The 26083-nt window shown below is 50.8% G+C and overlaps 12 protein-coding genes across 12 annotated transcripts in view; 7 read left to right on the forward strand and 5 right to left on the reverse strand.

Moving 5' to 3' along the window:
- Window positions 1-1359: 1359 nt before the first annotated feature.
- On the reverse strand, window positions 1360-5724 carry MYCFIDRAFT_79666 (uncharacterized protein; the record flags this gene model as incomplete). Its single annotated transcript, XM_007931803.1, has 2 exons — window positions 1360-1368; window positions 1594-5724. The coding sequence occupies 2 exons, from the start codon at window positions 5722-5724 to the stop codon at window positions 1360-1362; spliced, it is 4140 nt and encodes a 1379-aa protein (XP_007929994.1).
- A 50-nt stretch (window positions 5725-5774) lies between these two features.
- MYCFIDRAFT_177858 (uncharacterized protein) lies at window positions 5775-6110 on the forward strand (the record flags this gene model as incomplete). Its single annotated transcript, XM_007931804.1, has 2 exons — window positions 5775-5788; window positions 5819-6110. 2 exons carry the CDS (start codon window positions 5775-5777, stop codon window positions 6108-6110), a joined length of 306 nt encoding a protein of 101 aa, XP_007929995.1.
- Window positions 6111-6145: 35 nt separating this feature from the next.
- On the forward strand, window positions 6146-7082 carry MYCFIDRAFT_183666 (uncharacterized protein). The gene has a single exon (XM_007931805.1). The coding sequence runs from the start codon at window positions 6165-6167 to the stop codon at window positions 6732-6734; it is 570 nt and encodes a 189-aa protein (XP_007929996.1). The 5' UTR covers window positions 6146-6164; the 3' UTR covers window positions 6735-7082.
- A 197-nt stretch (window positions 7083-7279) lies between these two features.
- On the forward strand, window positions 7280-7941 carry MYCFIDRAFT_142679 (uncharacterized protein; the record flags this gene model as incomplete). Its single annotated transcript, XM_007931806.1, has 4 exons — window positions 7280-7352; window positions 7418-7541; window positions 7607-7628; window positions 7690-7941. The coding sequence occupies 4 exons, from the start codon at window positions 7280-7282 to the stop codon at window positions 7939-7941; spliced, it is 471 nt and encodes a 156-aa protein (XP_007929997.1).
- A 198-nt stretch (window positions 7942-8139) lies between these two features.
- Window positions 8140-10622, reverse strand: MYCFIDRAFT_50904 (uncharacterized protein). Its single transcript, XM_007931528.1, has 3 exons — window positions 10259-10622; window positions 8988-10210; window positions 8140-8931 (listed from the first exon to the last, which is right to left on the reverse strand). Exons 1-3 carry the CDS (start codon window positions 10466-10468, stop codon window positions 8760-8762), a joined length of 1605 nt encoding a protein of 534 aa, XP_007929719.1. The 5' UTR covers window positions 10469-10622; the 3' UTR covers window positions 8140-8759.
- Window positions 10623-11982: 1360 nt separating this feature from the next.
- On the forward strand, window positions 11983-12249 carry MYCFIDRAFT_34527 (uncharacterized protein; the record flags this gene model as incomplete). The annotated part of the gene is made up of 1 exon (XM_007931443.1): window positions 11983-12249. A coding segment is annotated over one exon (267 nt), but the record flags the coding sequence as incomplete, so codon positions are not given.
- A 623-nt stretch (window positions 12250-12872) lies between these two features.
- On the forward strand, window positions 12873-16209 carry MYCFIDRAFT_199055 (uncharacterized protein; the record flags this gene model as incomplete). Its single annotated transcript, XM_007931807.1, has 3 exons — window positions 12873-13091; window positions 13277-13345; window positions 13402-16209. 3 exons carry the CDS (start codon window positions 12873-12875, stop codon window positions 16207-16209), a joined length of 3096 nt encoding a protein of 1031 aa, XP_007929998.1.
- A 122-nt stretch (window positions 16210-16331) lies between these two features.
- MYCFIDRAFT_212168 (uncharacterized protein) lies at window positions 16332-16878 on the forward strand. The gene has a single exon (XM_007931809.1). The coding sequence runs from the start codon at window positions 16511-16513 to the stop codon at window positions 16673-16675; it is 165 nt and encodes a 54-aa protein (XP_007930000.1). The 5' UTR covers window positions 16332-16510; the 3' UTR covers window positions 16676-16878.
- MYCFIDRAFT_204741 (uncharacterized protein) lies at window positions 16332-18698 on the reverse strand. The gene is made up of 3 exons (XM_007931808.1): window positions 18417-18698; window positions 17314-18362; window positions 16332-16862 (listed from the first exon to the last, which is right to left on the reverse strand). Exons 1-3 carry the CDS (start codon window positions 18490-18492, stop codon window positions 16764-16766), a joined length of 1224 nt encoding a protein of 407 aa, XP_007929999.1. The 5' UTR covers window positions 18493-18698; the 3' UTR covers window positions 16332-16763.
- A 3918-nt stretch (window positions 18699-22616) lies between these two features.
- MYCFIDRAFT_177863 (uncharacterized protein) lies at window positions 22617-24829 on the reverse strand (the record flags this gene model as incomplete). Its single annotated transcript, XM_007931810.1, has 22 exons — window positions 22617-22625; window positions 22667-22690; window positions 22739-22856; window positions 22889-22944; window positions 22973-23067; window positions 23099-23170; window positions 23205-23274; window positions 23331-23337; window positions 23385-23425; window positions 23454-23531; window positions 23558-23576; window positions 23608-23629; window positions 23655-23849; window positions 23886-23896; window positions 23931-24000; window positions 24036-24130; window positions 24160-24166; window positions 24207-24237; window positions 24280-24538; window positions 24575-24660; window positions 24687-24710; window positions 24746-24829. 22 exons carry the CDS (start codon window positions 24827-24829, stop codon window positions 22617-22619), a joined length of 1473 nt encoding a protein of 490 aa, XP_007930001.1.
- A 22-nt stretch (window positions 24830-24851) lies between these two features.
- On the forward strand, window positions 24852-25473 carry MYCFIDRAFT_177864 (uncharacterized protein; the record flags this gene model as incomplete). Its single annotated transcript, XM_007931811.1, has 7 exons — window positions 24852-24892; window positions 24922-24961; window positions 24990-25190; window positions 25213-25278; window positions 25329-25339; window positions 25372-25417; window positions 25450-25473. 7 exons carry the CDS (start codon window positions 24852-24854, stop codon window positions 25471-25473), a joined length of 429 nt encoding a protein of 142 aa, XP_007930002.1.
- Window positions 25474-25643: 170 nt separating this feature from the next.
- Window positions 25644-26083, reverse strand: part of MYCFIDRAFT_143425 (uncharacterized protein) — a gene marked incomplete at both ends in the record, with an annotated part of 1397 nt that continues 957 nt past the window's right edge. The window contains one exon of the mRNA XM_007931812.1: window positions 25644-26011. Coding sequence (XP_007930003.1) covers window positions 25644-26011 — 368 coding nt within the window. The remainder of the gene's footprint in view (window positions 26012-26083) is intronic.

Below are 26083 nucleotides of genomic sequence, written 5' to 3' on the forward strand. Positions count from 1 at the left end.
GGAGCCCGAGCCCAAGAGAGGAGGGATAGGCATTGCTTCCGTTCTGTGCGCCAACGACAGACACTGCTTTACTATGCGATCGAGTTGAAACTTGGAAGCTCGAGCTGCCTCTGCCTCTGCCTCTGCCTCTGCCTCTGCCTCCCTCCGACCCCTCACATGAACCTTGAATCGATCCGACCTCTTGGGAGGCTTGCTGATTGGTGAGCGAAGCTTGTGCGTGTGCCATGGCATGGCTTCATCAATCGAGGCGATGGGGCATTGTGGCCACATGATGATCTCACAATTCATTTGGCCAAAGCTGCAAGGAAAAGGATCACCCCAGCTCTCGCGAGAGGCACCGTGCTGAAACGGCATGGCGGCGCGGTTGACATGCAAGGCAATACCATGTCTCCGGTATTAGTGGTTGCTGGAGTCCCACAGCATTGCAGAAAGCCCGAAGTCTCAATTATTGATGATTCTTCAGCGCTGCAGGACACACTTCCGCCGGCCAGGGCAATCTCTCCCTTGTCGCTGGGGAGAGTTTCCCCTCACACCGCGCGATGGAGCAGATGACAGCCCACCTCTGCGCCAGTAGTGAAACAACGAGGCGGTCGCGTCGATGCATGGGAAAGGCAATGGCACATCCTTGCACACACCATTTGCTGAAATCCACCGTGGGCGTGATTGATCTCACCATGGCTCTGCAAATTCGCCAACGATACCCGACGCTCGACCAGTCTTGAAGAATGCTCTTCCCTGTAGAAGTCAAAAAGCGGTGTGAAGACAGACGAGGGGAATCATGAAAATTGTCGCCCGGAAGCGTATCACAACAGTTCCGACAGATTGGCAACCTTCACGGGAGCCGGCACAACTAGAAAAACACGTGGAATTCCCGCCGATCTGGGTTTGACAACGAGTCGTGGAACGAACGACACGACAGGCAAAACGACGTGAAAGAAAATGTTCTGATCGTGATGCGACAGAATCATTGATTCCGATCCCGCCTTTGGAACGATCCATAAGCTTTCGATTGGGCTGCGCTGCTCGCCACTCCTCCCCAGGATGCTCCGCCGTACAGTGCATACAGTAATCATATGCGAGCATGTCCATCATCCAGCCCATGTCGAGCCAATTCCAATCGGGACCCCATGAGAGGGAAGATTTCGCTTGAGCACAGGACACATAGACACGTGCCGATTGTTTGGGCTGAATCCTGATTCCTGCATAGTATCGGCTAGTTATTCTTTATTTTCGTCGGGTTCGGGATTTTATCGCTTGGCTACCTTATTCAGGCTTATTGTGCTATTTAAGAAGTCGCGCTATACGTAGAGACTATAGATATTTCCGCGTAGCTACTATTTTACCGTAGACCTACGTCACCTACCTATACTATATAAATTTAGTAGTAATCTAGGGCGTGCGTAAGGGGGAGAGTCAATATCTAGTGCAAACCATCACAATTTCTCGTGTCTGTATTCGCGATGATGGTACATATCCCCAGCTCAGCTCAGCGTCTCACCAAGCTCTCTAAAATCGAAACGCCATCGCTAATGCAGAGAACCCTCACTTCCACCGTCTTCCTCCTCATCTCAACACATCCCTAATCCTGCCCACCATCCTCAATGCACCTTCTCGTCCTTCCTGTCCCGAACTATTGTCCCTAGCCAGCGAATTCAAACACTCCATGACGAGACTCAAATTCTCCTCACTGCCAAACAGCGCCCTCTCACCACTCCTCTCACTATCCGCAAACCATCTCTGCACAAGGTATACCATTTTCTCCGCCAACTTCCGCTTCTTACTAGCAGAATTCCATGGGTGAGCGTTGGAGTAGTACATGGTTTCAACGACGGGAAGCAGTGTCTCGGCTGGGATTTCCAGGTCGAGCATGAGGTCGATGGCCCAGGTGTCAGGCGGGTGTTCTTGGCGAGGTTCGATGGCGTATTCTTCGAGCAGAGGGAGGAGAGTGTTGACGGGGAATGTGGAGGGCGAAGTGCCGAGGCGGCGACCTAGGGAGTGGACAGTCATGCCGACGGCTTCCCAAGCCTTCAATTTCTTGCCGTGAACTGCGATTGTTTCTGCGCTGGTGTCGCGGATTAATTGCATCCAACTCGCTTTGATGTCGCCGGGGTTGCGATGATCGGCGACTTTGTATAGGAGAATACAGATGTCGTGGTACTTGGCGGCTTCGGCGTAGTCCATGAAGAGGCGTTCGACCGGGAGGATTTGGCCGTTGAGGGCATCGACGAGCTGCTGCTTTCGCTCTGGGTCTTGAATGCGTGTCTCAGCTCTTAAGCGTTCAAGAAGCTCTTGCTGGACTTCGGCAATGTCGAGGAGGTCGGAGACTTCGCGGAGGAGCCGTTGCTTGCTCTGTCTCGAATCTGTGATGATAGTCTGTCTCGTGCTGGCATTTGCGCGAGCGAGTGAAAGATACTCTATCCGCTCATCTAGAGGAATGTCAATGTCACACCGAGCAAGGTCAAGCTGGACAGTGGCGGCCTGAAGGTAATCGTTATAGTGGCTGAAGTATCGCCAAAGGAGATCCGCATAAAGCCTTGAGCCGTTGCTGTGTTCTGAGCTCTTTTTGCGGAGGTACTCCACGACGAAGGGATTTGTGATTGCAAGGAGTCGGTCGGGCTGATTTTGGATATTGATGTAGAAGTCGTAGAGGTCAGTGAGGAATGCATAGTCGTCAGAGTTGTTGATGATGTCGTATGCCTCAGTCCGTCTCTTCTGAGCCAGAGAACGCTTTCCATCCTCCTCGAGTTCTGGCGCATTGGCTGTTGCTGCATCAAGATGAGTGATGACGGCGAAGATCAGCTCATATGCTCTCCGACGGGGTGCATATGCGCTGTCTCTTCTCGGGTCGGCGTCCAATGCGCCATCCTTCATCCATGCCCATGCTCTCTTTGCCTTGTCTTTCTCGTTGGCCACTGTCAAGCAGAGTTGAATGGCACCAGCGTAGAAGGCCGCACTCACGTAGTCTTCGACAGCTCTCTTGAGATATTCATCGGATAAGCTTGCAGCGCATTTCTGGAATAGGCGCTGACTCTCGTTGAGCAATGCGCGACCAGGCTCACTCTGAGCACCGGTCTCTGTCGCTCGCTTGATCGCCTCTTGTGCCTTGAAGATGACAACATCGTCAGCGCTACAGAAGCTGCCACATCTTCGGCGCAGTGCTTCTGCGACAGTGTCGACATTGCTGCCGTTGGAGATGTTGCGATTGACTATGGCCTTCACTAGCTCCTTTGCGAGGTCTCTGCCTTCAGGACTGACAAATAGAGCTTGGAAAGTCAAATCGAGCGCTCTTCTCCGGCTTTCTTCATGTAGCAGTGCAAGTATATCCTCAATACGCTCGTCGAATAAGACGACCACGAAGCTGATGCCTTCGTTGATGCTCTCAATCAGATTGAGCATGCCGTGCATGTAGCTGTGCTCACCACGAAGGGCGATCTCTTCTTGTCGGGTCTTGACGCGGCTGAGTGTGGATGGACCAGACATGCCATCGATGAAGGTGCGATTGCGATCTAAGAAGCCGAGGAGAGAGGTCAGATAGCGCTGGAGGTCCTTGAGCTTATCAAGGCTGACGCCTGGCACGAATCTGGGCCCGTTGAATCCTGGCTTGGGGTTGTCAACGATGATCTTGGACCGCCAGACCGAACGGGCTAGTCGAGCCACGAAGATCGAGATACCTTCAAATCGCGGGCTCGGTTTGACATCCTCTTCAGGCGCGCGATTGTCAGCGACAACAGCGTTGGCATTGTATTCCGGGCTGCCACCGTATTCGACAAAGACCTTTCGTGCCTTCTCGAGCACTTCAGGATCCGAAACAGTAGCGATGCGAGTGCCGTCCATGTCAACGCCCTGGCCACATGCAACTGCGAGAGCAGTCGCAGCTGTTTCGCCCCGACCATAAGTACGAATAAATCGCTTGATGTCGCCTTCCGTGCCTTCCTCGTCCTTCGAGCCGTACTTCATCAACGATGCAAACATGTCGACCAGCCGTCTCCGACGTATAGTCTGGATACCGGATGCCGTTACGATGGCAAATTCAGCAGATCTTTGGTCGAACTGCACTGCAAGTTCGTTGCCGAAGCCAACAGGCTGCTTTGTAGCGCCAAATGGATCCGTCAGCTCCGCAATCTCATACAACTCGTCGCTTACTGGAATCCACTGGCCATATTCGATGAACGGGCTTGTCATGTTGACGTCTCTCTGCATTTTCAAACGGCCGGTGTCGGTCGCAACGCAAAACACTTTTCTATTTCGAGTGGGGTTGTTGGGATCTCTCTGATACGCCATCCAGTAGCCCGGCGGAAAGCGATATGCTGTTTCTATCCCTAGAAGATATGTAGATGTACTGTCGACTTGGCTTGATGGGCCTGATGGTTGCTGGTATGGTGCCAGTGCCGTTTGGCGGGACTGTGCCGGATTGACAGGTGCGTTGGGGTCTCTTGCTGGAAAGCGGATATGGGAGATCTGAATGCTGGAGGGAGGATTTTGGGCATCTGCTTGAAAGCCGTACCCGCGTGTGACGGAGAGGTAGAGTCGACATCCAGTATTGGTTGAGGCCATAAGGGCAAGCTTCGTCGTCTCTGCGGCCAAAAGCACACTGAGTGAGACAAGATGCACATCTCTGCCGGTGAGCAAGTCTGTCCTGCTTTGGAAGAGGCCGCCTGCATTTTGAAGTAGCGAAGCCAAGGGACGCATCAAACCTGGCGTGAGAGAGTTGGGGTCGTTAACGTGCCAGACTCGTATCTCGCTTGCCTTGCTCAGCGTCCACAGTAGATTCCGGGAGTCGTCAATGACTATCTGCTTGAAAGACTTTGATGGTGATGCGGGACTAAACAGTGAGCCCACGGCGGTAATACGGCTCGTGAGCTGACTGCCAATGCTGCCCGAGGTGTGATTGATTCTCTGACATTTTCCACTGAACCAGCCTTCCTCCTGCTGATAGTGGAATTCGTAAATGTCATCGCTGTGCTCGCCAGAAAAGAAGATGCGACCAGTCTTCCTGGATGCGACAATATTGGTGACATTGATGCCACTAATATTGATCTTCATCTTGGTGTCGTACAAGTTGACAGTGGGAGCGCCATTGGCATTGACGGACTTGGCAGTACCAAGCAGCAGCATCTCATGCTGTGTGCAAACAACAATCATGTGCTTGATGTCTTCCACAAAAACACCCGGTTTTGGTGGCACGAGTCGTACGGCAGTGATGGGCTGAGGAGCATCTTCATATCCAATAATATCGGGATTGGCTGCAGTGTAGTCCCAGAGATATAAGCAATTGTCAAGCGCAATCCATGCATGCCCCAGAGGCGCAAATATGCCCATCAGAACTGCCATCTGTGCATCATTCATTTGAGCCAGTACGCGCTGTGGAAGCTCATATGTCTTCTGCTCCTGGAAAGGCTGTAGCGCTTGATTTGTGGGCTGCTCATACTCTCCACTGATGCCTTGAGCTATATAGTTCTCCAGCTGCGGGAACTGCTCCTCCCATTGCAGCGTCAAATCGATGGATTTGGCTGCTTTTTGTGCCAGTGTCTCCTTGGTCGAGCTCGGCGACTGTGTGGGCACATTCGCAGACTGTGACGGCGCTGCTCTCTCCCTCAGCGACTCAGCTTGAGGGCCAAATATTGTCTGGCCTGGACGTTTCTGCTGCTGTTGCGGCGCCGGAGTGTTGATGAAATTGCCAGGCACCGGCCGCTGAGGTGTCGCCGGCGGCGCAGCGGACGCCATATTGGACGCGAATGTATGCGCAGTGGGGGTGCGCTATCGACGATGCAAGAATGGAGCTGGAGAAGTGTCTCTAATGTTTCTTTGTGCTGGCCAGCAGCTCGCAGCAGAGGAAGAGGTTGGGCCTCGCGGTCGTGGCATGCGGCGGTGGTGGACCTCGTTGGCGCTGTCGTGATGTCGTGATATGGAAGCGATCTGGTTTGATGCAGGTTCGCTCTATTATATTGATTTGGCGCAATGGTATGCTCACTCACTTACATCTGAAGCGAAGCTCTCACTCCAAACTTTCGACAAACGCGAGAGGAGCGCGTCTCACTCGCTTGACCTTCCGCTTTTTTAGATTAGTCAGCCATACATCTTTCACCACCAAGGCAGCCCAAGGCCAATGATTGCGTTTCTTCTCCATCACACAAAACATCACCATGTCTCTCAACACATCGCGCATGCTGCTTCGAAGCAGAATAGCATCACGAAACAACTGGATCTGCCCGCAATGTCGCGCCTACGCAGCAGCAGCTTCGGGTACAGCTGCACCTCCAAGTCCTCTGCTTGGCAAGCTCAAGAATGACCTCAAAACCGCCATGCGCGAAAAAGACACGAATCGATTGAACGTGCTGCGAGGCGTCATTGCCGATGTCACAAACTCAGCCAAGACATCGAACCCGATCAAGACAGATATGCAGCTATTAGCACTTCTACGGAAACGGGCTTCTGCTGCTAAGGCTGCGAGTGAAGAGTTCAAGGCTGCTGGGAGAGAGGATTTGGTGGAGAAGGAGCAGTCGCAAGTCAATGTTCTCGATGAATATGCAGGGCAGGTCGAGACCATGTCTGAGAACGAGATCAAGGATGCTGTCACAAAAGTGGTCGATGAGGCCAAGGCAGCTGCCGAGAGTGTCAAAATCAACATGGGAGACATTTTGAAGAAGATCCTCGGACCCGGTGGCAGCTTGGAAGGCAAGCCTGTTGACAGGTCAGAGGTCGCACGGGTTGTCAAGCAGACGTTGGGACAATGATCCTCCGATCAAAGAGAACGACTGCCGCAAAACAGCGCGTGGCATGGCACATCCTCGGCTGCCAGGTTGCGTCTCTACACCACGTAATGGCCTTGGGTGCGTGTCATAGCGTGCAGATTGATACACCGAACGCGAAGCGATGCTGTTGATGAAAGACTGCGCGATTGACTGAGTTGGAACCGCACTTCTGACCAGTGTTGCTCTTGCTCCCTCGGAATATTCGACTTTTGCTGTTGCTTAGCGAGGCGTTTGGGGATAGTGACATGGATGTCAAGGATGTAACAAAAAGTTCAAAGCTGTATCATAGCTGTATAGATCCAAATCTCAACTCGACATGTGTATATCGTGTTCTGCTGCACCCATGCTCCGATCCCGCCTCATTTGGTCCCAAGAATATCAGACATCCTCGCGTCCGACCTCAATTTTACTCCTGAAACAACACAACTCCCAAATCCGCCTCTTTTGCAAGAGATCACGAAAAGATCAAGAGGCAATTGATCGACGAGAATAACACAAATATCGAAGACTCAAAATCATTGGGAAAAATGGCTTCCTTCCGCCGCACCCTCGACTACATCTACCTCACTTTCTTCCTCATTCACATCCCCATCGTGTTCTGTAAGGAAAAGCTTCGCCATGGCACCTATGAATCTTCAAGAACCCGTACTGATTCGGATCGCTAGGCGTTGACATCTATCCCCTCTACCCACCCTCCCTAATCCCAACCTTCATGACCGATCTCCGCACCTGGTACATCCACACCTACAACGACCAATTCTTTGTGAAGCCCCCAGCTTGGTTTACGGTGTACGTCACAAAATCCCTCAACTCTCAACTCTTGCCCTCTGACTAACGTATTCGGACTTCCACAGGTATATGTGGATGGAATTGATCGTAAGCCTCCCAATTACTTCACCCTATCTCCCTTCTCTGAACTCGCTGACGCTCACTTTAGTACCACATTCCCCTCTCCCTCTACGCAATCCAAGCTCTATGGTCCAATAACGATCCCAAAACCCCAATCCATTTACTCATCTACGCAATACAGACTGCTGTGACCACAGCTACATGTATTGCGGATTATATGAGTTGGAACTCGCATTCGAATGAGCAAAAATTGGAGTTGGGGAAGTTATATGTGCCGTATTTAATGGTTTGTGAGTATTTATCACTGCCTTTCTGCATGGAGAGTAGGAGCAAAAGCTGATTCTGTGTGAAGCGGTATTCATGGGCGTTGATATGTATAGTCGACTTGTGGGAGCTGTGAGTGGGAGATATCTTGGTGGGAGAGACGGGGCTAGTAAGAAGAGGATCTAGGTGCGTCTGTTCGAGTGCTCCTGTATCTGGATCAAGGCTGACTGGAGCAGACTCATGACTAGTCAAGCTCTTCACTGCACCATCTTCGCGCGAATGATCTCGAGCTATGCTAAGTAGTAAATCACTATATGCTTTTCCGTAGAACTTTCGGAACATCCCTCTCTGCAGGCAGATTCCTCTGGAACTCTTCGGCCTCCGTCTTGAACGTAATCTCCCATTCATCCTCGTATTGCGGAGACCATGTACGCTCACGTCCAAGTATAGCTTTCGTACGAGCACTGGAAACACAAAACTTGAACAGCGTCACCAGTCCCCCGCATTAGGGCGAAGCATGCTTGGCCACAAAAGCCAATGCCGCTCTCGAAGAAATCTCATACGTAAAAGCGCCGGGAGCGTGTATGAGGCCATCATTCAGAATTTCTTCTATCCAGAGTGCGAAGAGCAACCCCGGTGGGCGACTGAATCTTGATAGACCATGGCGGAGAAGCGGACCTAATGGCGACCAGAACCCTCCATACCTATACGGGGTGACAATGAACCCAAAGGCAGGGATTGATTTGTCAAGGTAACAGTTCAAGCTGGGCCCTGCAGAAAGGCATGTTACATCTACTCTACTCTTAGCTCCGAATCCCTAACTAGTTCAAACAAGCCATTTGGAGAATCTGATAACTTGCTGGCAATTTGATCTATAGTTACCATCGTGCATTCTTACAACGTTCTTTCCTTACGCCGGACTTGAAGAGTTGTCTTCGGTGGGGGCGTATGAATGGGACCCCAGACGAAATTCGGCGGTCGCTCTGGCAAATGTTGGACGTCATAATTCATCAGCATGTAAGCAAAGAGCATCTTGAGCTCTTGTTGAATGAAGAAGCGCCCGGGACTGTTTTTTATTGTTAGAAACAAAGCACTGCCAAAAGCCCAGTAGAGTAGTCTTACCATGCATGCCGGCCGTGTCCAAATGGAAGGAAGTCTTGACTTGTTGTCACAAAGCTTTTGCTCTGGTGCTTGAGATACTCTTGGGAGTTTTTATCTTCCGGATTGGCCGCTTCATATGCCTCACGACTTCGAGAGAATCGGAATGCATCGTAGACGTGTGGATTTTCGTACACATCGGCGTCGTAATGGCGCTCTTCTGCGGCTACCGAGATGTATTGACCATAAGGCACCAGCATGCCGTCTGGAGTGCGTACGCCCTCAGGCGCCAAAACCTTGCGAGTGACAGCGTAGGTGATATTGAGCAATCGCATACTCTCCCGCAAAGCGGAGTCGGCGCGGACAAGCTTGTTCACAGCTTGCTTGGACCACACGCCATCGTGCTCACGGTATACCCTCTCTGCTTCTTCCCGTAGTCCTTCAACGTATCCAAGCTTAGGATCAGAGCCAAATAAGTCAATCAACGCCGCGGAGATTGTGAGAAGGGTGGTGTGATTTGCGGCAAATTCAATGGCCATCAAAGACCTCGTCACCTTGTATGGCTGGAGCATATCAAGCCTTCCTTCTTTCTTCGCAGTGCGGATGTGCCAAGTGATGTAATCTTCTGGAATTTCAATGGTGGATCCTGGCTTCGACTCCGCCTCCTCCATCTCGATCATCCTCTTCCGGAAGAATGGTAGCACCGCTCTGGCTATTTTCCAGTGATGCCAATGGTTTGGTATGGCAATGATCGGCATGAGGAAGGGTTTGGCAATGTTGGGCAGCAGTTGATTAAAGAAGAGACATGAGATAACGGCATCGGCGAATGCGCGACCTGCTCGAAGGAACTGCTTATCCCTGCAGAGTGGCTCACCTACAAAGAAATAGTTGCTGACGCTGGCCACAAGGTGTGTCATGGAATCCATAATGTTGATTGTCTTCCATTGCTGGGTGTCCTTGCCCCAGAGCTCATCAAAGGCGTCGCAGATGCCCTGCCACGTGCGTGGAATAACTTCGCCAACCTTCCGAGCCATGTTTTGGTGGACCACGTGCTCATGGTAGAGGTCTTTGAGAATTTGCGAATCAGTGAAGGCATAGTCCCCGGCAAGAGCATCGTAGTGGGCGGCACCAGTGCTCAACACCGAGTCAGGCTGCTCAAGAATCCAGCCTAGCTTCTCGTTCGGAAGCACGACGTGTTTGCCACCGAGAACATCTGGCAAAATATATGCTTGGCCTTGCTTGCCGTACTATCTGCTGTTAGCTCCGTTCAACGTTAGATCAGGTCAAATGCATACCTTCTTGTATCCCTCACTATACCACCTTCGCATGCTTGCAAGGGCAGACCAGGTAGCGAGATACTCGGCGCCAGGCCAGTTCCCGCTCTTGCCCATCCATGGTATGTCGGGCAACTTGGTTCTACTCCGTGATGTGAGAGATCCAAGAGCCGTCAAGATCCAGACAACAAATGCAATCGCCACGACTGGGTGGTCCGTGATGAGCTCCATAGCGAATTGTGCGTGCAAATGATTGCTCCAGTGCTGTCCGGCGGCGAGCAGCGCTCTATAGACTGTTACTGTACGCCAGCCGATACTGGCCCCTTCAGGCTCGAAGTGCACTGGAGAAGAAGGCAAGGCTAGGCGCTCAGCGCTGTTCTCAGTGCATGTTACCGCGACAATAAGGTGGTCAGCTTGCTCGCTCAAAGCTGCAAGTCTGGCGGAAGTGCCCCTTCCCGAGCAACATGTGATCCGTTGACCCTTGCCAACAGACGATTGGTGCTGATCCTCAGCATCCATGCAGCATCGGCCGCTTCCCGAGGGCTACACGGCGAGCACATCTTAGTGCGAATACGCTCGTTATTGTACGAGACGCTCGCTTCGATCTGATGTGTTGAGCGATGCGGTCGCGGTCAACAATGATGTCTACCTGTCACCATATACACCCTCCTTCAAGGTTTCGGTGCTGTTGCAACCCCTGCACGGAAGGCTATTCGGCGCCAAAAACTCACGTCTCATTTCCTCTTCCACCGGCCATGCCATGCCGAATTTCACGATGCGCTGTAGAGTTCCTCCTCCGCAACATCAGCACCACGCGTGTCTGCTCCGGCGTACTGCGGTAGGCGATTGTCGATATTTGCATTTTCGGGAGAAGATATCGTAGAAGTGCCGGGAGGCTTGCGAAGAGAATGGCCAGCGAGAAAGACCTCGAAGCAGGAGGGAATGCCTGCCAAAATGCGAAAGACAATGCGAGAAGATATGGAGAGCAAGCGTCAGAGCAGATGGGGCATGATAGAAGCCAGCGTATAAGACGAGTTCCGGTGCCCAGACCGGATGCGCCGAGCACACCATTTGGTCCTCCTGACCCTCCTGGAGGACCAAGACCAGATCACGGACAGAGCTATAACCCTGAAAGACACCAGTATAATCATGGAGTTAGCATACCGGCGGACGCAAGTGATGTCGTGTCGGAACATCGTTCTGAAGACAAGAAGATGCCAATAGTGAAGGAGGACCAAGTCCCTGACTGGGAGCATGTGAGGGCGATGCCGAAGCGGAAAGCGGTGAATGGCTCGCATGTGAAAAGTGAAGGTGAAGTTGTGGCGCCGCATCAGTTTGCGCCTCAATTGCGAAATACAAAAACGGCGGCATTGGCGAATGTCTACCCTCACCACGACACCAACCTCAACACCACCAAGCTTCTCGACAGACTCTTTCCACCCCACAAGAAGTACTTCCACACATTCTCAAGAAGAACCTTCCTCATCATCCTCATCGGCATCATGCTCTCCATCACTGCTCTCGTCATCGGTTTGGCCGCTGGCCTCTCCGCTTCTCAGTGCGTAACTCAGACTCGAGCTTCGGAAACAGACCTGTACTGACTTGATCTAGCCCAACTGCTCCACCAGCGGCGGTGGGCGCCGGCGCCACCACTGGCTGGGTCACGTACAACCCGTACACTCCAGGCGCTACGGGTAAGCACAACGCACATTCAGTGAGCTTCGCGGCACTTGCTAACAATCTCAGGCGCTTGTGGCTGGGACGCCAACGACAGCGACTATGTCACCGCCATTGGCCATGCCTTCTTCGATGGTGACGCCAATCCGAACCTCAACCCAAAGTGCGGTCAGATGATCCGCGCTCAGTACAACGGCAAGAGTGTCGACGTCAAGGTCATCGACTCCTGCGGTGCCTGCAGCGAGAATGATCTCGACATGGCCATGGGCCCGTTCCACGCCCTCACAGGTCAGACTACCGGCAAGATCAGCCCGATCGAGTGGGTGTTTCTTTAGGAACGATCACAAGTCATCACGGACATCATGAGACCTACCAGGGTAAAGGCTAGAGTAAAGGCTCGGGCTGGAAATATCGGAGGTCATTCATGCATTACGAACGGAGTTCACGGGCATTGGGAGCAGGGAAAGCCGGCTGGTTAGTACTGGCTATGACGAGATACCCAGGTGAAATAAGCAAAACGGATTGAGTGTACTTTGTGACGTCCCAGTAAGGCACACTGTTGTTCTGTGAAACCCGTGATACCTTCTTCGCTGACGATAGCTGTCGCTAGTGGTTCGCGTGGAGCGCTCTCTGGGATCACAAATTGCCAACGTTGGTCGTGCCTCGATGGGGGCAGAACAAGACTATTCCTCGTTTCCATCGAAGAACTGCCTGTCTGCGGCTGGACGCTCCGTGCCACCTGTCCTCGTGCGTTCGTGTAGCTTTCGAAGCCTGCCTGTTTGCCGGGCTTGTGCTACAGCAGCCACGTTGGCACGTTGAACAGTCCTATCCTGATCTGCCAACAAGGCGTAAGATTCTCGTGTTCCTATGACCGTCGTTCGCCGTGCTGATGCCAAAGTTCACGCGCCAGTCGCGTCTGATGTGAGGCTGTGGGCCGAATCTGCAGCTTTCTTCCCACATGCCTAGTGGGTCCGCTTTTTGCCGAGCACAAGCAAGTGAAGCCAACGACATCGCCGTCGCCGTCGCCATCGCCGCTTCCTCCACTCTTGCACCCGAACGACCACTGCCACATACCATATTGCTGCATCTCACCTGGCATCTCCGCGACACTCGCACCTACTGCGACTGCGCGAAATCACCTCGGCATACCGGCGCGATACTTCCATTGCATCTCAAAGTGGGTGGCGATCTTGCCTGACATCCACAACATCACACCGACAAAGCGCGCTTGACGCCTCGAAGGCACCATCGCCTTCGCGACAGACAAACATCTCATCACATTCATTCTCTGCCCAGCAAAGCGTACGCACACCCATGCCGATCCCTTCGAGGCACACCTGAGCCCCTACTTACTCTTCTTAGACCATGTCATTCTACCGCGATCTCAACGAGCGTCATAGCTATCGGAAAGGAATATTCCTCGCTATCGCCGTGGGCTTAGCAGGACTATGCAGCATGTATCCAGTGGCGTGCTTCAAGAACTACAGCAGCAAGGAGAAGGCGAAGCAGAAGGACAAAGTGGCGGATTTGGAGCATCGCCGGGAGGAGGAAGAGGAGTATCGTCGCTCTCATCACCCGAGACGAGTCAGATATCATTCCTATTCGCCGCCGAGGATCGCTCACGTCCCTCACAATCGACGCCACCACTCTTCGTCACGAGTCCCGCATCGCCAGGAGAGTCGCCACCGACAGTATTGGGACGACGACGATCTGGAGCTGGATCGCCATCGGAGGAAACGGTCGCCATCCAACGATCGGGAGCTGGATCGCCAGCGTCGCCAGCGTCACCATGGTCATCCACCTCCGAGGCGCTATCACCACAGCTCATAGGAGGACGTGCTGAAGCCGATGCCAACTTTCTGACGCAAACGCCAGATTCAGTGGACACATACAAGTCAAGCCAGCTAGCATCAACCACTGCCCACCTACGATCCCTGATTGCCAATCTGCCTACGCCTGTACCATTACCTGTGACCCGCTTCCTCCCAGCCCGCGAGTCGTCACCCGACAGCATTCATTCTAGACACTCTAACAAGTCTATCAGCAGCATCTCTTCGATATCAGACGGCTCCTCAGAAAGCAGCTACGCTTTTGGCCTTCGCCGAAGAAAGCCCGACTTGCGACTCCTCAAGAAGAAAAGCAAGCCTTCTCAGCACCTCATCCAGAAACCGTCGATCCTGAAACTTCCTAGTGATGGACGACGATCGCCTTCGTTCTATAAGCCTAAAGTCGTTGAGGATACAGGGGTAGTGGAATCCACGACCAAGCACATTACGCCACCACCTCCCTCAGAGAAGCCCATGCCACTCAGTTTATCAGAGCTCTTGCGCACCGATCCCGATATCAAGCCCATTCGAAAAGTGCAGACTCTCAACCTGCCTGACAGACGACCAGATCTGCTTCGTAACAGCCCCAACGATAGCAAGAGTCGGCCAAACCTCCGGCGACGCATATCCGCGAAGAACATCAATTCTGGTCCACAACGGCGACAACTGCGCTTTGGTAGCCCACAAATTCTAGAAACCAAGAGACATCATCACGATGTCACGCCCCCAGAGGATGAGCCGAGTGTTTCCGGTAAAAGCCCCTTTCGACATGGCGATTCATATTTCCACACGTTTGGATCAGATACGATGTACAATGAGGAATTCATACCTCCACGACCACCTCAAGCTATTGAAGAGCGCAAGCAACAGTCAGAGCAGCTGACGTCGGGCTCTGATTCTCGCAGTCGAGGAGAGCCTGGCATACCACTGCCATCGTTGCTGCAACCTGACATAGCTGAGCCGCCAGTTCGGAAGCCCAAGAAACGGAATTCAAGCGCATTCTTCAACATCTTTCGACTTGCTGCTTTCAAAGACGTCAACGTATTTGAGCTGCCATCGAAGAGAAAAGCGAGAACCCCACCACGAAAGTCGTCAGCAGCCACGCCAGTGACTCCAGCAGCGACGCCGGGCATCATGGTCAGCAGTCCGGTTGATTCGCAGCGATGTCCGAGCATCGTGCCTGAACTCACAATCCCGAGCTACTTCGCTCGACCTCCAATTACACGCGGAGACAGCCAAACGAGTTTGACTCCGATCAGTCCAGCATTGTCACCGGGCGCTGTTCCAATGATCCCTGGAGAGCTCATTCGTACTGCTCCGGAATCTATACGCAAATCGCGGGCTCAGAACAGGTCGTCTTCGGAAGCCTTGTCGCCTTTCGGTACGCCTCGAAATCGACAAAGAAGGTATCGCGAAAGTAGTTTGGAGAATGCGGCAGAAGTCCATGATGAGGGATCATATGTTTCTGCTCCTGCATCACGTTCGCCATCAGCAGGCTCACGTAGCGCTCAAGTCAATGAAGGCAGCTCATACGGCAACAAGAGTGGCTCTATCCAACCTTCACCAGGAGCGGATGTTGATGTTGCATCGCAAGGAGTGCATGATGTGAGAGAAGATTTTCACGATGCAACCCTGAAGAAGAAACCCAGTATTTGGACAGGCCTTTCCATGAGTCTTCGCCAACACCGTTCCTCGACAACTCTCGAAGACAATCAAGCTCAGAAAAACACCATTGCGGCCATCGCGCGCAGATCAACATTATCCCTCAAAACATCCCTCTCACGCATCAACCTCCGCCCCTCAACCTCCACAATCAACGTCCGTAACGGCAAACTCGCAAAAAAATCTTCAATCCTCCTCCTCCTCGAACCCGTCGAGAAACAGAAACCAGACATCGATCCACAAGCCCCTGCACCAACCTCAAAGCCCCGCCCCATCACCCCCTCGGACCTCACCATCACATCCTTCACCCAAACCCCCTTCAGCCAACGCTACCACGACACGCAACGCGCGACGCAACAAGCCATCCGCTCCTTCATCTCCGACACGCTGGACGAAGAATCCGACGACGAAACCGACAACGACATCGTGCTCGGGTTTGAAACCGACGTGCCCGACCACCTCCCCGACAGTCCGTTGTGTCCTTTGCATCCGAAACACAAAAGTGGCGGCAAGGCGATTTGTCCGTTGCATGGGAGGTCTGTGATGAAGAAGAAGAAGAGGAATGTGAAGAGTTTGAATCGGGTGGAGATTGTTTTTGATACGCAGGAACAGGGGAGGAGGATGGGGGGTGGTGGGACGGATGGTGGCGGGGATGGGTCTGAGGTGGAGGGTGTTTGGAGACGGGAGCGCAGGGCTAAGGCGAGGAGGAGTGACGAGGAGGGCAGAGGGAGGAGACGGGAACGTGGGGAGGGTGCGTGGGAGGCGAGGAGGAGGAGGAGGAGGGCTGGGAAGCGGAGGGTGAGGTGAAGTAGGTAGGGAGGTAGGTCATCTGGAAAAGGATGAAATTTTTTTTTACAAAAGTTTCTTTTTTTGGGTTATATCGTTCTCGTGCGCGGAAATGAAAAAAGCAAAGAAGGGTGTCTTTTTTTCTTTACGAAGTACTGACTGTACTCGCCTGACTTTAATTTCCACCATCCTATCTCCATCTCCTCTTTAACTCGGGATTGCTCCTCTCGTCCGAGATCTGTTTCGCACTTTTTGAACTACAACAGTACATATATGTCCGGGAGATTTTTTTTTTTCCAAACGGGAATATGTATGTACAATCATGCCTGCCTGCCTCGGTCGCTCGCTTGCTACAGCTGCTTTTTTAACTTCATCTCGAATTCACGTCCATCCATCCATCCATCCATCCATCCTCCTATCCCAATATCATCATAACCTATTCCCCCTACAATCATCCCCATACCCACCATGTCCCTGTCCTCCATAGCTCGAAACATCCTCCCTACTCTCCCCCGCCTCACTCGGAGGATTCAAAGCCAAGCCACCCCTCGAATACGCCTCTCGGGGATCAAAACTCACCGATTTCGCACTGTTCGCTCGACTCGGAGCGTAAGGTTGGGCGAAACTTGAATTTGGGGCTCGATAGCGACGTTCTTCGGAGTCGCGGCGGGCGGCTGTTGGGGGGCGGGTGAGAGGGGGGTCGAAGTCGTCGCGTTGTGTGGATGACGACGTAGCGTCTCCTGGTGTGGGTGTGATGCGGCCGATGTATTCCGAGGGGATGCGCCCGCGGCCGAAGGTTGGGGCTGTGGGGTCGAGGGCTGGGGAGTCGCCTCGAGAGAGGGGGGTTCGGTGGGTGTCGTCCGGGGAGGTGAGGGTGGAGGATGGGGGGTTTTTCATGTCGAGGTCTGCGGTGTTGACGAAGGGAGGAGGAGGTTTGGATTGCATTTCGAAGGTCGTGGCTTGGGGGCCTCGTTGGTATTTTAGGAGTTCGGCGTTGGAATTGCTGCGCATGATCTCGGGTCGGGCGTCTAGGCTCACGAATTCTCGGTGTTTCGGGGAGAGTTTGGAGCGGAAGTAGGACGACCATGCTGGGAAGAATGAGGGTCGTGTGAGGAGGAGGAAGACTTGGAGTCCCATGAGGGCGAGGAGGAGGAGCACTGCGACCAGCGTGGGCTCGTTCACCAGCCATCCTTGCACCAGTGGCAAACACTTGTTCTTGTCGTTGGGATGTTGTGCCAAGCAAAATAGCCATGGCTTCACCTTCTCCCAGTCTTGGGTGATTGATGACTGCATGCCGTCCAAGGAAACGAAGACAATGGAGAAGAAAATGACATCGACCAGAACAATGCTGACGATGCAGATTCCTCGCCACTGCAGCCATAAAACTTTCTTCAATCTTCGGTAGACCGCTCGAGCGGTCATGGTGCGGACACTTCCTTGGTATGACGGCAGAGCTCCTGATGAGGCATTCGTTGAGAGATCCGATCGATCGGTCCAGAGATTCTTCAGATAGACATGAATGCAGTAGCTGAATGTTGCCAGTTGCAGGATGGCTGCCATTCCAGCCATGGCAAGCAGTGGGCCCCAGAAATCGCCCATGGAGTGGTCGTGATTGACGTGGCAGGCATTGCCAAATCTAAAGCTGACTCCCGTAATGGTGATGGTCACAGTAAATAGGATTGCTGGCACACCCCAACCGGCCAGCTGCGAGATGTAGAAGAATTTTCGGCCGGGCACAATATCCCAGCATATTTGTAAATTCATGGAGAGCGCACGGATAAAGATCCACATCATTGCGGTCAATCCTCCAGCGATAATGAAAGCTCCTCCCGCGGCGCATGCGTTAGATGTGTACATATCGTTAGGCGTAATTTCGTCGTAACATTGCTCTGGTCTGGCTCCTAAGGGAATTGTGAATCCAAGGGTGATCATGATGACGGATAGCACGAGGCAAACACTCAGGTAATGGCTTCGCGTGTGCTGTGCCGGCAGAAGCACGTACGATAGGAGCATGAAGGTGAGCAGGGCGAGGCCCAGGACATTCAGCCACTCGGAGACGTTATTATAGGTATGGAAGGTGTCGGAGTAGGCGTATTTCGTGGCGGGACAGGGCAAGCAACAGTTGGGCTGTCCCGGCAGGTCGTCGATGCGTGCGCAGAATCGGCCTTCAATGACTTCGGCGGGTCAGTGGATCGACGTCAGACCGGTCTGCTTCCATGCCGACTTACATCCTCCATCACTTGAGAATCGCGCGGCATCCAGAAACGGGGCGACGCAATTGCCCACCAACGTCGAGTTTGCCATGGTGCGGTTCAGTCGATCATGACGCTCCAGATGCCTCCCATACAGCAGTTGGACGATTACAAGGCCAGCTTAAGTCGGAGTCGCAGGAGTGACAGAGGCGCTGGCTGGGTGAGGGAGCACGAGGCCTCACTGAGGTTGATGTAGGAAACACAGATGCAACAGGAACAGGCTTTGAGAGAGACAGCGTCGGCGTAGCTGAGGGGGACTACGGTGAGGGAGAGTATGGGCAGAGATGGGCAGAGGACAGGACAGGACAGGTCGCTACGCCTCCATCATCATCCACGATCGATCCATAATGCAGCACTCTTCTCGTACGCGACGGGCGCCCCACCACTGGCCCTGGCAGTCCTGGCCGTCGAGACAATGCAGGCGCGAGTGGGCGCAGTTTGACAGCCAGCCAGCCAGCAGCGATGGAGATGGAGATGGAGACGCTGCGCAAGTCATTCGGGAGGCGAATATAATACCGCATGCGTATGTAGTCCGTGCGTACGGTGTCGGTAAATAGTTGAAGGTCCGCCCGACTTCCGCCTAGCTTCTCCTACGCGCGACGTATGCTATTGTTTTGTTAATACTCCTCCGTATCTATAGACCTAGCTCTTTTATCGTTTCTATTACTAAGATTACTAGTATTTATCGATATTACCTCCTCTTTATACGATATAGCTTCTATTCGATTAAATTTACTAGCGCCGGCGGCGGAGGTTATAGCGGAGGCTACCTAGGGCGATTTTACGCTCGAAAGCGACGAGAATATAGCAGACGTATCTAAAAAGGAAGAAAGCGATAATTTTAGTAAAGAAACTAGTAATAAGTTAATAACTCCTCTAATAAACGCCTTCGGCGTAGTACGAAGTCCCGGATATTAAAACCGCTCGAGGGTACTATATTCGCATATCTCTCTTATATCGACGACCTTAAATACTAGCGCTAGCGGTATATTCTATATAATATATTAGACTCGTTTATTCTATTAGTAAAAGATTAGTATACGTTTAAACTATACGTCGATAATATCTAGGTCGTCGATAAAGCGTAGTATTTTAAACGTAATAGTACCGAGACGATACGCTATACTTATCGCTTTTATAAGAAGTAGGGTTAGAAGGCTAATAAGTCGAAAAGTCGGTATTTTAATAAGAATAAGAAGAAGATAGAGCTAGCGCGTAGTTGTCCTATAATAATAAAGGTTATTAGTATCTGTAGTTAGAATAAGAAGACAAGTAAGGAAGAGGTAGTATCGTATTATATTTAATACGTTAGTTATAAAGAATACTACTAAGATTGCTAACTAAATAACTTTAATAATTTCCGACGGTATAGCGCGCTCTTAAGTATAGCTAGATATAAGATCTGCTATAGATACCGCCCTTCGTAGGTATACTATTATTTAAAGGCATAATACGACCTAATCGCGTACTAGCGCTTTAAGGATACCGGTAGCTTATTCTTACGAAAACACGATATACTTAATTCCGGAAGGAACTTCCTTACTACGTATAAGTCTAGCAAACTCGGCGGCGCGTTACTTATATAGCAAACTTAGCAAAAAGACGTATTATAGTAATATAAATAGTATAAGTTAAATTTATATTATTATCTCGACTATAGAGTAAGGTTAGAATTCTACTCGGCGGACCGTCGCGCCCGCGTATCCGGACTCCGATTAACTAATAGATCGATACGTAATCGCGTCTAACTTATTAAATCGATAGTAATCGATAGAAGAAGATATTAGACTTAGTTGCCTACGAATTCTTTACGAAAAGCTAGAATCTTAGGACTTTAAAGTTCTTCGCTTAAAGCGGCAGCGCCGTAGAGCCTTAGCTTCGAGCTAATAAGATAATTTAGAAGCTCTAGCAATAGCTCGGTCCGGCTTCTAGCGCGTCTTAGTAGGCCGAATACTAAACTTTAGATTCTTTTGTTTTAATTTTAGTTTTCTATTATAATAATTACTAATTTAACGCGATAGTTAGTTATAAATACGAGATAGCATTAGTTAAAAGACAGATTAATAGCGAGATTGCGTATAGCATTATATTTGCGTCTAAAACCGGCCTAGAACTGCTCCGATAGCACTAAGTTATCGCTTTTATAGATACTATATATAAGACTAATTCCCTAGGTTAGTATCTTTATACTATCTATATTAAGGACAAATATAGCATAATACGCGCGGTAGCTTATATACTATCTCCTACTAATAATAGCGATATTGTCGCTGCCTTCCTTCGTATAATAAGGTACTAGTATAGGTAGTTTCTAATTTATATACTAATAGACGACTTAGCTACTAAGCGACGAGCTATTCGAATAGCGTTTCCTACTACTAAACACCTCTAGTAACCTCCTTTGCTACGTCTACGTCTAGCGTACTATTAACCGTTACTTTAGTAGTAAAATCTACGCTAAGACGCGTCGCTATATTAAAGCCGCGGTTATCTATTATCGGTCGCTTAAAGGCGCGAAAGAGTTACTATAAGCCGTTATTTCGAGCCTTCCTCGAAACGCTAACTACGAGAAGAACAAGCTATATTTAGAGGTAGAAATAGGTAAGGATATCGCGTTATAAGTAAACTACTTTTATATATTTAATATACTACTAATTATCGAGTAAAATAAGGATACTAATATAAACGAGAGCTTCTACGCGTGCCTTAAATTAGACGAGAAGTCGCCTATAGTAGCGGACTATTTACTAGTTAGCGTTATAATATATATATTCTAAAAAGTCGCTAATAAAGATCTCTACTCTCTCCTTATTAAGCGCCGCTAGACCGTTAATATATATCCTTTTACTCGCAGAGACGACAACGAGCTTAGAGAATACCTTCTATGCCTACTATAGCCTATATAGCGTAAGGTTAGCGCTAAGATTAATCGCGCTAACGATTCTATAGTATTCTACGATCCTATCGCCCTTGCTAAGTATAACGCGTCTAGTCTACTAACCTATAACTATCGCTTCTTTAGGCAATAGTACGTCCTTTACTTCTATTTTTAGTTTTATTATATTTAGCTCTACCGTACCCTTATTAAAGAGCGCTACTAGTATTACTAGATTAGCATATTTAAAGGGCGTAGACTCGAGATCTGCGAGACTCTAATAAAGGCTAATAACCTTACTTTATAAGCTAATATAACTATAACGGCGATAGCGACGGCGATAGCGGCTATCGTTAATAATAGCTATCGTCTCGAGATCTATAAAACAATAAACGACTATTACGAGATAATCTTTAAATTAGAGCGTAAGTGCGACGAAGAAGGCCTTAACGACGACGATATTAAGCGCGCTACTATAATATAAGACGCTATCTATATCTTCTATAAAGTAGGCAATAATATAAGGCGCTAGTTTACCGAGTTATTTATATGTGCTTTTAATAAATAACGACCTAACCGCGAGGTTATACTATCTTCTATAAAGCTAGCGCTACTACAAGCGCTATTACCTAATAACACAACACTACAACACTACTACCCTCTTAATCTACTACCGGTAGACGCGATATAGAGTAAGAGCCGGAAGCGTAAGAGGTCCGAGAAAGAGGCAGAACTATTATAGGTACTATTAGGAATACTATAAGCGACAAATACGCGTATTTTTAGTTCTAAGCCGCAGCTAGCGGTTCTAGTTAGTACTAACGCGTATTCTATGCCGCTTACTACTACTAGCGCGGTAGTAAGCGATATAGATACTACCGCGGTAGTAACTTATAGTCCTTATATACCTCTACTAATACTACTAGCGATAAATAGGTAGTAATATATATCTCCGAGCGCGATAACAGTCTATAGTAGTATACCTTATATACCGCCGCTCTCTAATATATATTAACGCTATTAAAATAGTAGTAAAATAGCAATAATCGCTAACTATACCTTAAATTTTACTATACCGCTATTTTACTAATAAACTTTAGCTTTATTTTTAGTAATATACCTAGTATCTATTAGTAGAGATTGCGGGGTCGTTAAAGCAGCACAAATCTTACTAAATTCGCTATTAAATGCTATACGCTACCCTCTTACTATCGATACTTAGTATATAAGTAGAAATCGTACTACTCCTACCCCTTTATATACCGTCGACCTAGCAATAGCAACGCGCGCCGACGACGAGATTACGTTTTCTACAGTCACGTACACTACGGCGCGGACTTCTATATCTCACCGAGTCCGTTGCGGAAGGCCCGCGCTATGTAGGCCTGCACCGTGCATACGGTATTATATTCGGTCCCGTCACTCGCGGCCGCTGAGACGCTCGTGGGACGCAGCGTTCCTGGCCTACAGAATAGGCCCTGGCGAGACTAGTTCTGGCTGCCGACGCCAAGCCGCTTCCCGCACAATCCCTACCATCCCTTCTGATTCGAGCGCCGTGTCCGAACAGTCACACTGCGACTTCTCGCCTCCGCCAACGAGCACGACCACGGCGGCACGCGAAATGCGCATCTCTTCCACGGCACGGGAGAGACAAGACCATGTCGTCGACGGCATCGACGGCCGTGTACATTACATCCGACTGCGCCCCATCCGAGCTCGATATTGCATAGCCCGCTGAGAACGGCGGTGATGCTTGTCACCACCGCCAAGCATAGAATAGCACGCGCTGTCGCTTGCAGTCTGCACACTGCTTCGCGATCGGAAGCGACCGCATCCAATGTGGCAAGCGGTGGAGCTCAGCAAGCAGCGAACGTGTCTCAGAGCACAACTTCCGACACACCGTGCTACACTTCCGATCGTGTCGCAAAATAGCACCAGCTTCGTCAGGCCTTCGTCACCCTGCTTCACGCACGCAACTCGTCGAACGCGATATCGATATCTGCTTTCGTGTTCACCTCGTTCCTATCAAGCCCGGCAACATCTCCATACGCGTAAAACTGCCTGTCCACCTCCAGGCATCAGTCGTGGCGTCTTCGGAAGGATTCGCGTCCTGTCCAGCCTGCTAGCGCAATTCCTACGCAACCAGTCGCCTGCTCGAAATGGCCATTGCGACTTCCATTGGTAGGAGCAAGAATCATCAATTGCAAAGCCCACCGCTTTGAGCAACCAACATCTCGTCCACTGGCCTTGTTGGGCCAGCTCTCACAATCGCCAAGTCTCAGCTCTCACCACCCCCTCCCACCCACCATCAACCCTACACATCTGATGCAATAATCCACCAATCTGCTTAATCCAACAAGATCTGGAGTTCAAATAAAGTTTCAGGAGAGGCGCCTCTTGAAGCTCACCACATCGAAGCTCAGCATACCGCCCACCTCCCACTGGACTGCATCGTCCCAAGTGTGACAATGACATCCGCATCATCATGCTGTCTCGGTAATTCCATCCATCTGCGCGGGCGGTCGTACAGCATCCTCATCATGCCATCCAACCTTCTCCATTTGTGCAACTTCCATCACACCTGTATCACATTAACAGGCGTCACCCAGAATCACAAATCCTTGTACGCCCGCTTGGGCCTCTTGTCCTCCACTCGGACCAGCTTACTAGGTGCAGTGTCGATCACTCAGGCATGCAAGCAAACGGGAACGACGCCGAACGCAGACGACCGTCTTCTTCAGAACCCTCGCTTGACGCCAAATGCCTCGTGGGAACGAGGATGCGGCCTTGTGAGATTTGACGGCCTTCTGCCAAGCTTCAGAGGCAGAAACCGTTCAACTTCACGGGAATACTGAAATGCTTCGAGAAATCCGCTGCCTGCCTATCTGCACTGCAAAGACTTCCCAATTCTGGAAACGAAACCTATAAGATTTAGCATGTACGGACGACAAGGGGTTTTCTGACGTCCGTCATTGCACTGGAAGCTTTCTCGACGACACCATACCATTTCAAAAGGCTTGCGTGAATAGCGATTGCACCAGCATTTACTTTTGCACCGATGCACTCAACATCGCCGCGTGCCGCCCTGTAATGAGCAGCTCGGTGGATGCAAAATTTCTGTGAAAGCACTAGTCGAGTATCAACGTTGGATAGGCCGTTGATGTCTCGGTAGGCGCCCGGAACACGAAATTGAGTTTGGATGACTGTGACTGACTCGACTTGGCTCGCAGCCTTGTATCGAAGTACAGTACACACTTACAAAGCCTCATCAAACGCCCATGTCTCGGTAGACGCATAATTGAGTTCATTGAAGCGCGATTGCAGGTGAAGCGGGCTGGCGCGGCGCTTTCAATGTGCACCAGAGATTCCACAAGTCTGATGACGAACGATTGATCCTGATTGAACAGATGGCCATTCTTAGGCCTATCACCTTCGATATGCGCGATATCTCAAAATCTCTCGTCTGACTGAGATTCTCTAAAATATCCGGCATCCCGGCATCATATCTATCCATCGAAAGCCGAATCGAAGCAGCAATGATCGATCATAGGAGCAGACAGCACCGTATATCTCGGAGGTGATAACACAAAGCGTGCCATGACCCAGCATCTTCCCGTCGATCGTTCGTGCCGCTCACGAAGCAGCCGTGTTTTGGCTGACACGAAGCGCCGAAGCGGCACGACACTGGTCTGCTGGTCATTCACGAAGAATCCTCCTCTGCCGTCTTCCCGTCTTCCCTGCAAATATCGCCTAATACTGCCCCTCCCAACTTGCTCATCAGAAGCCACGTTGGGCGTGCGCGCACTTGGTTCGATTCCATGTCCATCATCATCATCTCTTTCGGCGTGATGAGTATGTATGCTGAGGATGCACTTGTGGACATTGCTTGATCGTGAGGTGTCCCCTCGTCTTCATAGTGTACGTGAACTGGATCGGCTTTCATCTCGTCACGTCGAGGGCGATGTGTAGAGCGAAGAGGGCGAACATTAACTACAGCCGTGGCAACATGTTAGCTGAAATTCGTGTGAGAAATGCGTCAATCACTGCAATGGTAAGTTGCTGGAAGCTTTGTCATCTTTTCGACGCCTGCTTGAAAGGGTGGGTGTGCGGTCTCTCCTTTTTGCGATGAACAAGTGGACTCCTGTTCCCAAAATCTGATGGCCAGCATTCTTTTTTTTCGTCATTTCTTCCATGGAATTGCATCAAAATTGTTGCAATTCCCCAAGTTCAACGCCCTCTGGTATTCAAGTCGGCGCACACATGCTGACTCCCAGACCTGATGGAGGGAAAATTGCTCCTCATCTCACCATCCATCCTCTGATAAGATCTTACACCACCACCACCACCCCACCCCTCACATCCACCTCCCCTCCCCTCCCCCCCAATAATCTCAAATAAAAATCACGACTCACCAAACTCATCCCCCCAACAATCACCCACATCTCCCACCCTCCCGCATACACCCTCCCCCTCGCCATCGCCGCCTGCTGTCGAAAATATCTTATCGCACCGAGTAACAGCATGCATAGTGCCATACACTGCAGAATGGCTGAGATCGGCTTGCCGAGGACGAAGTACCCGAAAACAGGGTTGGGTTTGGGGGAGTGCTGCAGGCGGTAGAGTTGGGCTATCATCGTTCCGAGCATGGATAGGGCTACGGAGGTTCGGAGGTAGCCGAGGAAGGTGCGTTCGTTTGCTGGGGAGAGAGGAAAATGTTAGGTGTCATTGTTGGTTTGTTTGAGGGTTCTGGGGGGGGGGGGGGGGGGGG

The sequence above is a fragment of the Pseudocercospora fijiensis genome (genome assembly GCF_000340215.1).
Source record: "Pseudocercospora fijiensis CIRAD86 unplaced genomic scaffold MYCFIscaffold_8, whole genome shotgun sequence".
In the NCBI taxonomy this organism is placed as follows: Eukaryota; Fungi; Ascomycota; class Dothideomycetes; order Mycosphaerellales; family Mycosphaerellaceae; genus Pseudocercospora; species Pseudocercospora fijiensis.

Bases quoted from the DNA above. Each gene is read 5' to 3' on its own strand.
- MYCFIDRAFT_204741 (XM_007931808.1), bottom strand. From the start codon at position 18,492: ATGGCAAACTCGACGTTGGTGGGCAATTGCGTCGCCCCGTTTCTGGAT. The intron at 18,363-18,416 runs GTAAGTCGGCAT...GACCCGCCGAAG, and splicing joins ATTCTCAAGTGATGGAGGAT to TCATTGAAGGCCGATTCTGC. The intron at 16,863-17,313 runs GTCTTCCTCCTC...GCCCCCCAACAG, and splicing joins TCGCCCTCATGGGACTCCAA to CCGCCCGCCGCGACTCCGAA.
- MYCFIDRAFT_212168 (XM_007931809.1), top strand. From the start codon at position 16,511: ATGCCTGCCTGCCTCGGTCGCTCGCTTGCTACAGCTGCTTTTTTAACT.
- MYCFIDRAFT_50904 (XM_007931528.1), bottom strand. From the start codon at position 10,468: ATGGAGCTCATCACGGACCACCCAGTCGTGGCGATTGCATTTGTTGTC. The intron at 10,211-10,258 runs GTATGCATTTGA...AACAGCAGATAG, and splicing joins ATAGTGAGGGATACAAGAAG to TACGGCAAGCAAGGCCAAGC. The intron at 8,932-8,987 runs GTAAGACTACTC...AATAAAAAACAG, and splicing joins GGACACGGCCGGCATGCATG to TCCCGGGCGCTTCTTCATTC.
- MYCFIDRAFT_183666 (XM_007931805.1), top strand. From the start codon at position 6,165: ATGCTGCTTCGAAGCAGAATAGCATCACGAAACAACTGGATCTGCCCG.